Consider the following 12,385-nt stretch of genomic DNA (forward strand, 5'->3'; position numbering starts at 1 on the left):
GAATGTGTAATTTGTTTTATAAATTGACAAATCTCGAGATTAGGTGAGTGAAATGCTTTTATTGGCACAAATTGAGTGCACACTTGCGAATCTCATTATAGGCAGAAAGTTGATTAGCTTCACTTTTTTCTCTTTCTGAATCAAAATTACCCTAAGTATCAAATATTATATATTATACAAACAATTCACAATGAAAAGCACTACTTTTAAAATTTTTTCCTTCGTAAAATCGAAACAAAGCACTACTTTTAAGTTAAACTACTTTAAGTTAATACGCTAATGTATCGGTTGAATATTTATTGTTTTTCCATTTTTATATATGCCTCATGACTCTTCATTTCTCATGGAATTTCTTTGCTTATAACGCTAACGTCTATGATGAAATTGGTGCTGCTTGAATTCATTACTCATTAGTTTCTGACTTTTCAAAATCTGATAATGTCTTTTTTAGTTAGATATACATCCGCTTGTTTCCACATACATTATTTATTGAGCTATTGAGAATTTGACTTACATATTCTATAAACTAGGTTATCCCTGTTCTTTAGAACTGTCTTGCTTGGATTGTTGAATTCCGTTTATTCAATACAAAAATGCCGAGTCTGCATTGTGAATAAATATTCATTATGACACTTATGTCATGTTTTCCAGGTTCATATTGTCCAATTATGTTGCTGTTTTCAGAATCTTACTACCCTATGAGCAGGTGTCCATGTTTAATTGCAATTCTTAACGTTCTTTCAGGTCTTTAATGTAATCATATTAAACAAATTTTTCATTCTTTTATGTCTATATTTCTTCTGAAATTTTCTCAGGCTTTAAGAAGGCAGATATGTTCACTCCTGATGACTTCCCTTCGTACCAATGCAGAGGTAATTTATGCTTTTAAACAAGATGACTATGTTTCACTATTAACATTCTTTATTACATAGAGTTTATACTTTACATACAATATAGGGTTTGCTTTGTCATAATTCCTTAATTTGTTGACAGCTGGAAGGAGAAGCCGGTGAACCTATTTTTCGCCGTTTGGTCTTGCGTTCAGTTGCTCATATTATTAGGCTTTATAGTTCTTCCCTCATCACTGAATGTGAGGTAAGTTTTCTTTTCCTTTTTCCATGTAACCATTCTTTAATGTCAAGTAAACTTCTGGAACAGTCACTACAGCCTTCTACGATGTTAAGATGATAAACTGAACTTAGGATAACATTAATTACTTAGAGGTGAAGGAGAACTAAAAAAAATTGTAACTTGACAATCTTGTTTTTAATGGGTTCCGTTTACGATGTTAAGATTTTAAACTGAATTTAGGATAACATTTGTTACTTAGAGGTGAAGGAGAAGTAAAAAAACATTTTTGTAACTTGACAATCTTGTTTTTAATGGGTTCCTTATCGTCCTTACTTTTTGTAATTTCTTCTCTTTACCTCAATAAAATTCTTTCTTGTTTCTTACTTGAAATTTTTTAAGGTGAAGAAGGGAAAAGAGAAGAGGGGGTGCAGGGTTCATAAAATGGGTTTAAATGAGGATGAGAACTAAGTGTGGAAGGGGAAACAAAATTTTGGTTGGGACTGGGGGGATAAAGGGCCAAAGAATAGCTCTTACCTTGAGACATTGTAGTCTATTTGCAACTCTCCATTAAAGAGAGCTCTTCATGAACGTTTTAGGCTGAATCCACTAATCGGTCAGGACAGCAACCTATTGCATAAGCGGCCACTTTAAATTTTTATTTTATCTTTTTCATTTATCCTCACACACTAAAGAGGCAATACATATGATAGCCCTGGAATAATTTCATTTCCAGAAAGCCTTTCCTTCTCACTGTCCTAACTCTATTTTTAAAGATAGTCTACTGCATGTGGTCTATAAAAGTTCTGATCTGCATTTTCTGGGGCTTGAGACCTCCAGGCCTTGGCATTATAATATGGGACTGTATGTTATTGTTTCACCGATGTCAGGCCCTGAAAGTAGAACAAGCTTCTGGTTGTAAGTGGCAAAAATTTGGTTTTGAGTACTCTTTGACATTGCATCCTATCTAGAGCACTTGTCTATGGGCTGAAATTACATCCTCACTTGAGTTTAATGCCTCACAATGAGTAATTTATGTGATCTTAGTTTGAACCTCCTAATATATCGATAGCATCCCATTCTCTACAGAATCTGATGGTGCTATATTATTCATTTATTTATTTATTTTTTATTTGCAGGTATTTCTCAGTATGTTATTGAAGGTTACCTTTCTTGACTTGCCACTATGGCATCGAATTCTTGTTCTTGAGATTTTGAGGGTAATCCATATGTTCATTGTTATTCTTTTCATTTTCCTTTCATATGGGTTATTGATTCGATTTGTCAATCTTTAATCTAAAACTAGAAATGATGGACTGTAGGGATTTTGTGTCGAGGCACGGACCTTGCGAATTCTTTTCCAAAATTTTGATATGTAAGTTAATACTTTTGTTTGTTTTATGATATTGTCCATAATGGTTGGTAGTACTGATTCATCAGTACGCCTTATAACTACTCTATCCCATTGTAGTGTTCTGTGTGCACCTTGGCAATATAGGTCATTGCTTGTCAGTACTACTCAGTACTAATGGATATTTTAACAATTTAGATTTACATAGAATGGGGAAGTCTTTCGAAGATTTGACTCAATACGGCATGTTTATATATTTAAGAAACTGATGGAGGTTTGTAAAAGGGAGTAAACCATAGTTGGTGATTTGTACTATGTAAAGCCTATGTGGCATTGCACATTTATTCAATTCTTTGGTTATCAAATGCTTGTATCTTTAGGGATGAGTACTTACCCTTGTTGTCCATGTTATTGTCAAACAACAAAAATACTACAAAGCTTTATCTCACTAGATGAGGTCGGTTACATGGATCAAATGATGCCATTGTGCCCTATTGCTGTGTTTGGTTAGTGTCCTTTAGACACAAGAACACATACACAAATAGACATAGGCATACACATACACAAATTTTTTTAACATGTTTGGTGATGATGTACAAGACACAATTGTCTAATTCAAATATTGTCTAATTCAAATGTCTATTTTACACCAGCTATAACCACCACCACCATCACCACCATTGATTTTCAGCACCATTTTCAACCTCACTCCAAATCAATATCAACAACAATTTAATCATCAGTTCAACAATTCAAATAAAAAGAAAAAAAAAACTAAAACATACTAAAAGGTTCAACAATTAACTTTCGGTTTTTTAAAAAAAACTGATACAAAAAAGACAGAGGCAGGGAAGGAGTTGGCACAAGGGAGATGATGTCGATGAAGTGGGATGGAGATGTGACAGAGGTGACTCGATGAAGTTGAAGAAAGATGGAGGTGAGGCAGAAAATGATGGCGGCTTGGAGGGAGGGTTGCGAAGGAGGAGTAGAAATAGATGAAAAAGAGAGCAGAGGGAGGAAGGGTGGAATGAAGAGGAGGACGAAGAGAGGAGGGCATTGTGGCATCGGTGGCGGTGGTGGTGTAATGATCGGTGATGGAGGGAGAGGACAGTGGTAGAGGAATGCAAAGGGAGGGAGGAGCAGAGAGAGTGGGAAAAGAGGGGTTAGGTTGAGGATAAAATTGGCAATTTGAAAAATAATTAAGGATGAAAGTGTCAAAATTCGTGTATTATAGAATGTGTCTCAATGTCTCTGCTTTAAAGAGGCGTCCTGAAGACATGTATATTATGTGCATTTGTGTGCCACTGTGTTCATAAAAAACGTGTCTTAACAAACGGTGGAAATGTGCCACTGTGTCCATGTTTTTGATGGACATGGGCACTAACCAAACACTGCCTATCATATATTATATTATGTTTACAATGAGACTATTTACATATTGATTTCTTTTCATTACCTCGTTTATGGTTTGTTTAGGTCTTCGTCTACCTTTTGCCACTTGTATATTTCCATCTGATTCACCCTTCTAACTAGATGCTTTGCGGACCTTCTCCTCCACTTGTCTATGTTATTGTCAAAAATATAAAATCAGCAGAGCTAGAAAGCTAGAATAATGTAACAAGAATCTCTTAAAGAAATCATGATAGTAGTTGGATGCAATGTGGTGGGGTGTACTTATTTATCCAAATATCAGTTATTATGTTACATTATTCTGCATCTAATGTCTGGGAAAAGGTTCTCGCTATCAATATGTCGTCATTTCATCTAGAGTTATGCTTTCTTATCATTCAGATGGTGATTTAAGGTTCCCTTTCTGGGGTACATTTGTTTTAGGCTTTTAGCCATTTTTGACAACAAAATCACCGTTTTGACTAAAGAAAATTACATTTCACATAATTTGGATAGTTTATTTAAAATAAATAGATTCTCAAAAGAATCCATTTCAGTCTTCGGTAGAAACTGAAAAGAATAGCTTCTCAGAACAACCTATTTTCAACAATATAAAATAATCAAATTATAAAATCACCCTTTTCAAAAGGTGAAACAAATGCACCTTTTAGAAGGCAACCTAAATCAAATCTATCCACTTAGTTCTTTAGTGCACACACACGCATACGCACAAACAAGTTGATTATTTTGTATTCAATGCTGCTATCTATTGTTGTCATAGGCACCCAAAAAATACAAATGTTGTGGAGGGAATGGTCAAAGCTCTTGCTAGAGTTGTTTCAAGTGTACAGGTATGATTTTGACAATGTTTTCATCCAATTTTTCAGTCATGCATTTAATGGCAGGGTACCAAGGAATGACTCACTTTGTTTTGCTTTCAATGGTGCCCAGAAAAAGGGGGAATTTACTCTCATTGTTGCTAATGCATACTTTCGTGCAGCCTTTTTATATATCATACATATGCTATTCTGAAGACTGTTAGCTAGGGTTGTTTTCTGTCCTTTTTCTGCATTGATTATAAATTGTATGTATTGAAGAAACTTTAGATGCATTCTCTAGGTTCAAGAATCAAGTGAGGAGAGCCTGGCAGCTGTTGCAGGGATGTTTAGTAGCAAAGCCAAAGGTATTGATATTCGTATTTAGGTTGTGCAATTACTTTGATATCTATCTCTTTCGTACAAAGTTAAATAATTGCTTTTAGTCCCTTTTTTTATCCACCGGCCACGGCTTCATATTGAGATCAGATTTTTTCATAATTTTAAACAATCTATTATCTATTATAAATTTATAATATATCAAAAAAGAGATCAAAGGAGTGTGTAGTGAGTGAGTGACACGTAAACTTTTGCTCTATAAGTTTGTCATGTCAACCATAAACTTAGTTTGCAACAACATAGAAAAGGACATTTATCTATATAACTACATTTATACTATCACAGAGAATAGCATCTATATAATCAACCTAGTATTAATCTTATAATTTCCCACTTTGAATTATCTACTCCTAAAAAAAATTATATTATAAAGAATGTTAGTTCACATCAATGGTCGAAGTTCTAACATTACATGTCTGTTTTGGAGAGCAAATTTCATTTTAAGAAAATCTATTTATCTATTTGTAATATATAAAAAAACCAAGTAATGGCAATGACATGATAAACTCTTGACATCTTGGATAGCTTCTAACATATCCTTTTAGCTCCTCTTGTTCTTTACTTCTATGTAGGCTACTCTATGCTTTTAATATTATTGTTATTTCTTTTTAATATGTATAAATTGATTAATAAAACCTAATTCATTCTCCCCGTTTAATGCTCACTTCAACTCATATTTACTGTATAAATCAACATCTACTTCACACCATTTCTTTGTCTCCTCCTACATAATTTCATGTCTCGCACTCTTTCTCTTCCGTTCTTATTTAGAAAAACAATTGGCTCATTATGTATTAGGTGATGAACTTCCTATAGCATTAGAACGTATGATGTTCTTACAGTTTTTTCTTAGAGTTTTTTTTTTATCTAGTTTTGATCATTAGTTATATATTGACTTTGTTAGCTATATATCACTTATTTTTCCTTTCAACAATTTACATTTTTTTAATATAATTTAGTAATAATAATGTTGAAAAATAAAATTAGAAAATTGGATGTTATTTTCAGTTATTGAAATATTTTATACACATTTGCATTGCATCTAATTGTGTCATTCCTGCACTATAGGATTTAAATATATGCTAAAAAAGACAAAAGATAATAAACAAAAGTGACTACATAAAAAGAAGGAAGGTAAAAATGATTATATGAAAAATGAATAAATTTCAACAGTGAAAAGTCTCCTATACAAATCATGAGCTTTACGCCAAATAGATGCTAGGCATTTAATCCTATCCCATAAAACTTGCTTACCAAAAGATTTACCATTGAAGGTAAATGCGTTATGCTCCAACCAAAGAGTACAACAACAACAACAACAACAAAGCCTTGTCCCACTAAGTGGGGTCGGCTACATGAATCAAACGACGCCATTGTGCTCTGTCATGTATCATGTCTACAGAGAGACCGTTTACATGTAGGTCTCGTTTGACCACCTCATGGATGGTCTTCTTAGGTTTTTCTCTGCCTTTCGCCCTTTGTCCATCTTCCATCTCATCCACCCTCCTGACTGGATGTTCTATAGGTCTTCTTCTCACATGTCCAAACCACCTGAGACGCGATTCAACCATCTTTTCCACAATGGGTGCTACTCCAACTCTCTTCTTTATATCTTCATTCCTTATTTTATCCAATCGCGTATGACCATTCATCCATCTCAACATCTTCATCTCTGCCACACTCAGCTTATGTTCGTGCTCCCTTTTAGCCGCCCAACACTCCGTACCATACAGCATAGCCGGTCTTATAGCGGTGCGATAAAATTTACCTTTAAGTTTTAAAGGCACTTTTTTGTCGCTAATGCCACAAAACTTTTGCCTCTTTCCTACTACCAAACCGAACAAAGGTAGTCAACAGAAATTGGTCCAGGGTTGCAGGTACACCCAACATTTGGCAAAGTTGCTAAACAATTTGTTCCATAAAAAAAAGCCATGAGGCAATGCTAAAACAAATGTAAATTTGACTATGAATTTGCTCCACGCATAACACACTCAATGGGGGAGATACCCTTATGTGACCTTCGAACCTGCAACAAGTCATGGGTCTTAATTTTGTTAAGCATAACTTTCGATATAAAAAATTTGACTTTAGAGGGAGCTTTGGACTTGCAAATGGGTTTGTCTAGTAAGTTGTGTTGGAGGAATGAGTAAGAAGAAGGATTTACAACAAACTACCAGAGGAGTGAAGAGAGCATATCCTTTTCTCAAGGTTAGAGGTGTCACAAAGAAATGGCATCAAGGAGACCTAAGCAAATCAAGAAGTTCAGAGGATTCCCTATCATTAAGGTTAGGAAAGAAATGGAAGTCCAAAGAGAAAGAGGATCCAGGATTTAACAGGAGAATTATGGAAGGTGGATAGATGTAGACAACGAAAGGCTAGGTTTACGGAGGTACCTCCTATTTAGTGGTCCTTCCAAAAGTTGAAATGAGATCCATCACCTAGGGTTTGAAATTAGTGTTTTAGCACGAGTAGCAGAATTAGCATCCCACCCATTCCTGTCCATACCATATTTACTTCTGATAACTTGATTTCAAAGAGATTGGGATTCTAATGGAAAACATCATAGCCATTTTGCCACCAAAGTAATGTACTTAGACACAATATTGCCAAGACCCAAGCCTCCTTTCTTTTTAGGACCACATAAAAGGAAGTGCCTCACAATTTTTTCAATGGTGTTTGCCACTCCAACTGGAATATGGAACAACAAGAAATAAACAGGAATACTTGAGATGCAAGACTGGATGAGATTGATGCAACCACCTAAAGAGAAATAGGTCCCTTTATAAATTGCTAACTGCTTAGAAACCTTCTCAATGGGATCCCAAAAGGAGATTTTGCTAACTTGTTATAACCGTGGTAAAATCAGAGACTAATATTCTTTTTGATTGACTAGATTGTTACATCATGAGAATTTCAGGGATTAAGCTGTAGTTTTCCCGTAAATATAAGCAGTTAGTTTAATTGAGAGGTAGTGCTGCGCTTATTCTTCTTTCATGTTTAGGAATTCAATACTATTCTTCTGTGCTTGCGTAATACCTATGCTACATGGTTCTTTGATGCCAAAAAAATTCTTTGAGCTCTTTTTTTCTTTTTACTTTTTCTTTATTAAAAAGAAATTGATCAAGGAAGAATTTTTATTTTAATAAGCGGAGAAGCGTATAAAGTGATAGGGAAAAAAAATAAAAGAATATATCATGGTGGTCTCCATTTACTATTGGGACTTCCCCTAATTTAGCAATCTAAATGATAGAGACGCTCTAGATTTAGTAATCCTTTTGGATCTCCTTGATTCTGTCAATTTGACGGCTTGTACAATTAAAAGATCTTGGCCTCTTTATTCCTCTATATCTTTTCTTGCAAATCTTACTTTCATTTCCGAATTCATTCTTTGAACATTTTTGCTTTGATAAACCCATTTGGTAGCCCAATGCTCTCTTGGTGCAAAGAACATCTTGTGGGATAGGATTAGGTGTTGCCCGTGCAAACCATATCATTTATGTAGAGAGGGTTTTCCCCTCAAATATGCTGAGAGGTTGGAAAGCTTTGCTTCTTTTGCTGATTCTTGTTTTCAGTATTGAGGATGTCTTGTCCAGCATTCTTGTACAATTATTCAGTCCTCATTAATAAAAGTTCATCTGTTATCTGGGGAAGATAACGATTTTTCTGTTTGCCACTGTCTGAAATTGGTTTTATACCTGTAACAATCTTGAAAATTATATGGCTTTAAATTTTAGATTTTATTTGGATTTTTATTAAAATTTGAATTGATGTGAATAATGTTATATTCTACCAACTGGCTACTGTTTCATATCGGGAATTTGAATTTGCCAGGGAAACACTGTAGAATAAATAACATGTATGGGATGATTTGTTTGACGATATTGGTTGTTTGTTATATTCTACTATTATGTCCTATGACTTGGACCTGTTTAAGATCATTAAAGCTGCAGTAATGTGTTACAATACATAGTTGTTCTTTTATGCTTAACATTCTAGATGTTCTTTCTGTAGGGATTGAATGGAGTCTCGATAATGATGCTTCCAATGCTGCAGTCTTAGTTGCCAGTGAAGCACATGCCATAACTTTAGCAGTAGAAGGCCTACTAGGGGTCGTCTTCACTGTTGCAACGTTAACTGATGAAGCCATGGATGTTGGGGAGGTAATATCTCTCTGCTGATTTTTCTTTTCCATTTTCTACTTCATTTATGTTATGTTGATTAACAACTTGCTTTCTCTATGTGTAAACAGCTTGAGTCCCCTAGATGTGACAGTGACCCACCAGCAAAGTGGACTGGTAAAACTGCAGTTCTCTGCATTTCAATGGTTGACTCACTGTGGTTGACAATACTTGATGCATTATCCCTTATTCTATCAAGGTTTGTTTTCAAACATGCATTTTGTATAGATAACAATTGAAGCTGTATATCCTACATCATTAAATAATAGAACCTATTACAGAATGAAACTTTGTTGGATTCCAACCTGTTAGTAGTCAAAATTATTGTATTGATCTTGCAAGCTAAATTGTAGGGGAAAAAATGTTACGTTAGTGCTAAGACACCAATCACCAAGATAGACTTCATTGTGAGGACAACCTTATGTCATATTTCTGCATCTTAATAATATTTTTCTTGGATAAAGAAAAGATACTATTGGTTAAATCTAGCCTTTTGAGATATCCCATATCATATCACTTGTGGTTATTATGAAGGTCACAAGGAGAGGCTATTGTATTGGAAATATTAAAGGGATATCAGGCATTTACTCAGGTAACTCAGCTTTGGCCATTATCTTAGTTCTGGTAATTTATTTGAGTGATATGTGAAGTCAAGTCAATATATATATATATATATACTTAGTAAAAAAGAGATGATGGTTGACATGATTCTACAGGCTTGTGGGATTCTCCGAGCTGTAGAGCCCTTAAACTCATTTCTTGCATCCCTTTGCAAATTTACTATCAATTTTCCAGCAGAAACAGAAAGAAAGAGGTCTGGTGTTCAAACTGTTGATATATTTCTTTCTTCTTGATTATTATGATTCCGGCTAAAGTTTGATATTTAGCAGTGCTTTGCCGTCTCCGGCATCAAAACGGTCCGAACTATCAGTTGAACAGAGGGAAAGCATAGTGCTTACTCCCAAGAATGTACAGGTGGTCATCCTAGTTCTTTGTTTGGCAATTTGTACATTTTAAAGTTTAAACGTACCTATGGCTCTCAATTTCACTGGGATTGATCTTGTGAACTAGGCTTTGAGAACTCTCTTCAACATTGCTCACCGACTGCATAATGTTTTGGGCCCATCATGGGTTTTGGTAGGTTCTTATACTATCTCTTGTCATCTGTTAGTAGGTTGGAATTTCTTTCTCTGATGAGTTGTCATTATGAATAATTACAGGTGTTGGAAACTCTAGCGGCTTTAGATCGAGCGATTAATTCCCCACATGCCACTGCCCAGGTAATTTTATTTACTGATCAATATCATGTGCAATAAATCATTGAATGACAATACCATCATTTTGGCATCTCAATACCACTTGATCATAATGTTTTGTCTACACACATGAACTGCATGGCTTTATTGGTTTTTGTTGGTTGATTGGCTATTCTGTTTCTTATTTTTGCGTCTGCAAATGAACTTTTCTTATCCTTGCATATTGTACACTTTAGAGGCTATGTTTTTTTTTTCAGTTTGCAATATGCAAAATTGCAAACTATGCAGAAGAACTCTTGGATTTTCAAAGAGGTGTCTTTATCATACTTCACTTAAGTGGGATGTGATGTGAATTTGGTGCAAAGCTTGTGGCTTTTTCTATGGGGTTTCTCTGACTCCAACAAGTATTGTTGAGGGACTGGAAAGCTTTTTACCATTTATTTTCTCTCTTTTTCATGTTTGTTTTATGCTTTAACTTATTCACTATTTGTAACTCTTTCTTTTCGATGCAATATAGAGGATAATATAGAGGATAATAAAATAAAAGGAAGAAAAAAGGTTTTCCTAAGTTGTTGGTTCCTTTTTGTTTTTTTACTTGTTTTTCTTTCTTTTGTTTTTTTCCCGGGTGTGTGTGTCCAGGGGTGTGTGTTCAAAACTCTCTAGAAATTCATGACTGTTAAATCTGCAGGAGGTTTCTACTCCTGTCCAAAAGTTTACAAGAGAGCTGTCTGCCCAATACAGTGACTTCAATATACTCTCTTCCTTGAATTCTCAGGTGAGCGAACCAGCTTTAATTTTTGTTGGTTGGTGATAGAGTTTGATGAAGGAAAGAGAATGAGAAGAGAAGAGAGGTTGAGAGAGAATGAGAGTGAGTGTTGTATTATTATGCGTATATTAATGCTCAAACTTATAGCTTTATATATAGAGCTAGGACAAGGAGGGTTATGCTTGCACTTTACACTTAAGTTAATTATGCACACTTACAGCTCTAACAGATTCTGATCTTTCTAGACTTCTCTAGACTCTTTTAGAACCTCTTCTCAGCTTACTCTATAAGTTGTTGGGCATGGAAAAGAAATTGCGACCCACTAAACCTTACAGGGTCTAGTCAGACGAGAGTGAGAAAAACTGAAACTAGAGGGAGAAGGCTAGGGAAATGATTTTGTATCATTAGTAACAAGTAGGCTGCGGCTTGTATAGTTGGCAAGTAAAAAACACTCGCTTAGCGGGCAACCAAGTATAGATTATTATGGAACAGTAAACTATCTATACAGTCTAACTAAGCTCAACTTAGGATGACTGTGAACGACCCTGAAGTTGTTTAATAATATTCTTCCTCTTCTTGGAGTGCTTGTAGGGTTGTCATCTTAAAAGTCCTGCAAAAATGTTTTCCTTGTCATAACCATGTCCTTTTTCATAGAAATGCTTTTTAACTTTCAACTTTGAGAATGAAAACTTGATTGTCTTGCTAACAGAATTAACTTTGTTTCTTCCTCCATTTTTTCGTTTTTGAATACTTGGGTCTTTTTGTCTTACTCAATATCTTCATATTTTGACTTCTTTTCTGAAGCTTTTTGAGAGTTCTGCTTTGATGCATATTTCTGCTGTGAAGTCCCTCCTCTCTGCTTTATGTCAACTTTCACATCAATGCATGTCTGCTTCAAGTGTTTTGGGACCAACTGCAAGTCAAAAAATTGGAAGCATAAGCTTTTCAGTGGAGAGAATAATATCCATCATTGTGAATAATGCTCACAGTATGTAACTTCAGTAACCATTTATTCTAAATTATCTTTTATATAATGTCATTAAGTGTTGATTCCATGCCCTTTATTCTTCAAGCAAAGATACTTGTGATATATAGACCTTTGTTCACTTTATTGGATTGTTTGCTGTTCTCACTGCAGGAGTGGAACCGTTTTGGGATCAAGT

General features: G+C 34.9%; 1 protein-coding gene across 1 annotated transcript in view; it reads left to right on the forward strand.

The window, feature by feature from the left end:
- Positions 1–12,385, forward strand: part of LOC107615452 (protein MON2 homolog) — a gene marked incomplete in the record, with an annotated part of 37,769 nt that overhangs the window by 6,955 nt on the left and 18,429 nt on the right. The window contains 17 exon segments of the mRNA XM_016317514.2: positions 652–706; positions 816–872; positions 994–1,095; positions 2,208–2,288; positions 2,391–2,443; positions 4,590–4,659; positions 4,928–4,991; positions 9,034–9,182; positions 9,272–9,399; positions 9,735–9,792; positions 9,917–10,014; positions 10,091–10,175; positions 10,272–10,337; positions 10,421–10,480; positions 11,145–11,231; positions 12,027–12,210; positions 12,361–12,383. Of these exon segments, the coding sequence (XP_016173000.1) occupies positions 652–706; positions 816–872; positions 994–1,095; positions 2,208–2,288; positions 2,391–2,443; positions 4,590–4,659; positions 4,928–4,991; positions 9,034–9,182; positions 9,272–9,399; positions 9,735–9,792; positions 9,917–10,014; positions 10,091–10,175; positions 10,272–10,337; positions 10,421–10,480; positions 11,145–11,231; positions 12,027–12,210; positions 12,361–12,383 (1,420 nt within the window).

The sequence above is a fragment of the Arachis ipaensis genome, chromosome B09, assembly GCF_000816755.2.
Source record: "Arachis ipaensis cultivar K30076 chromosome B09, Araip1.1, whole genome shotgun sequence".
NCBI lineage: Eukaryota > Viridiplantae > Streptophyta > Magnoliopsida > Fabales > Fabaceae > Arachis > Arachis ipaensis.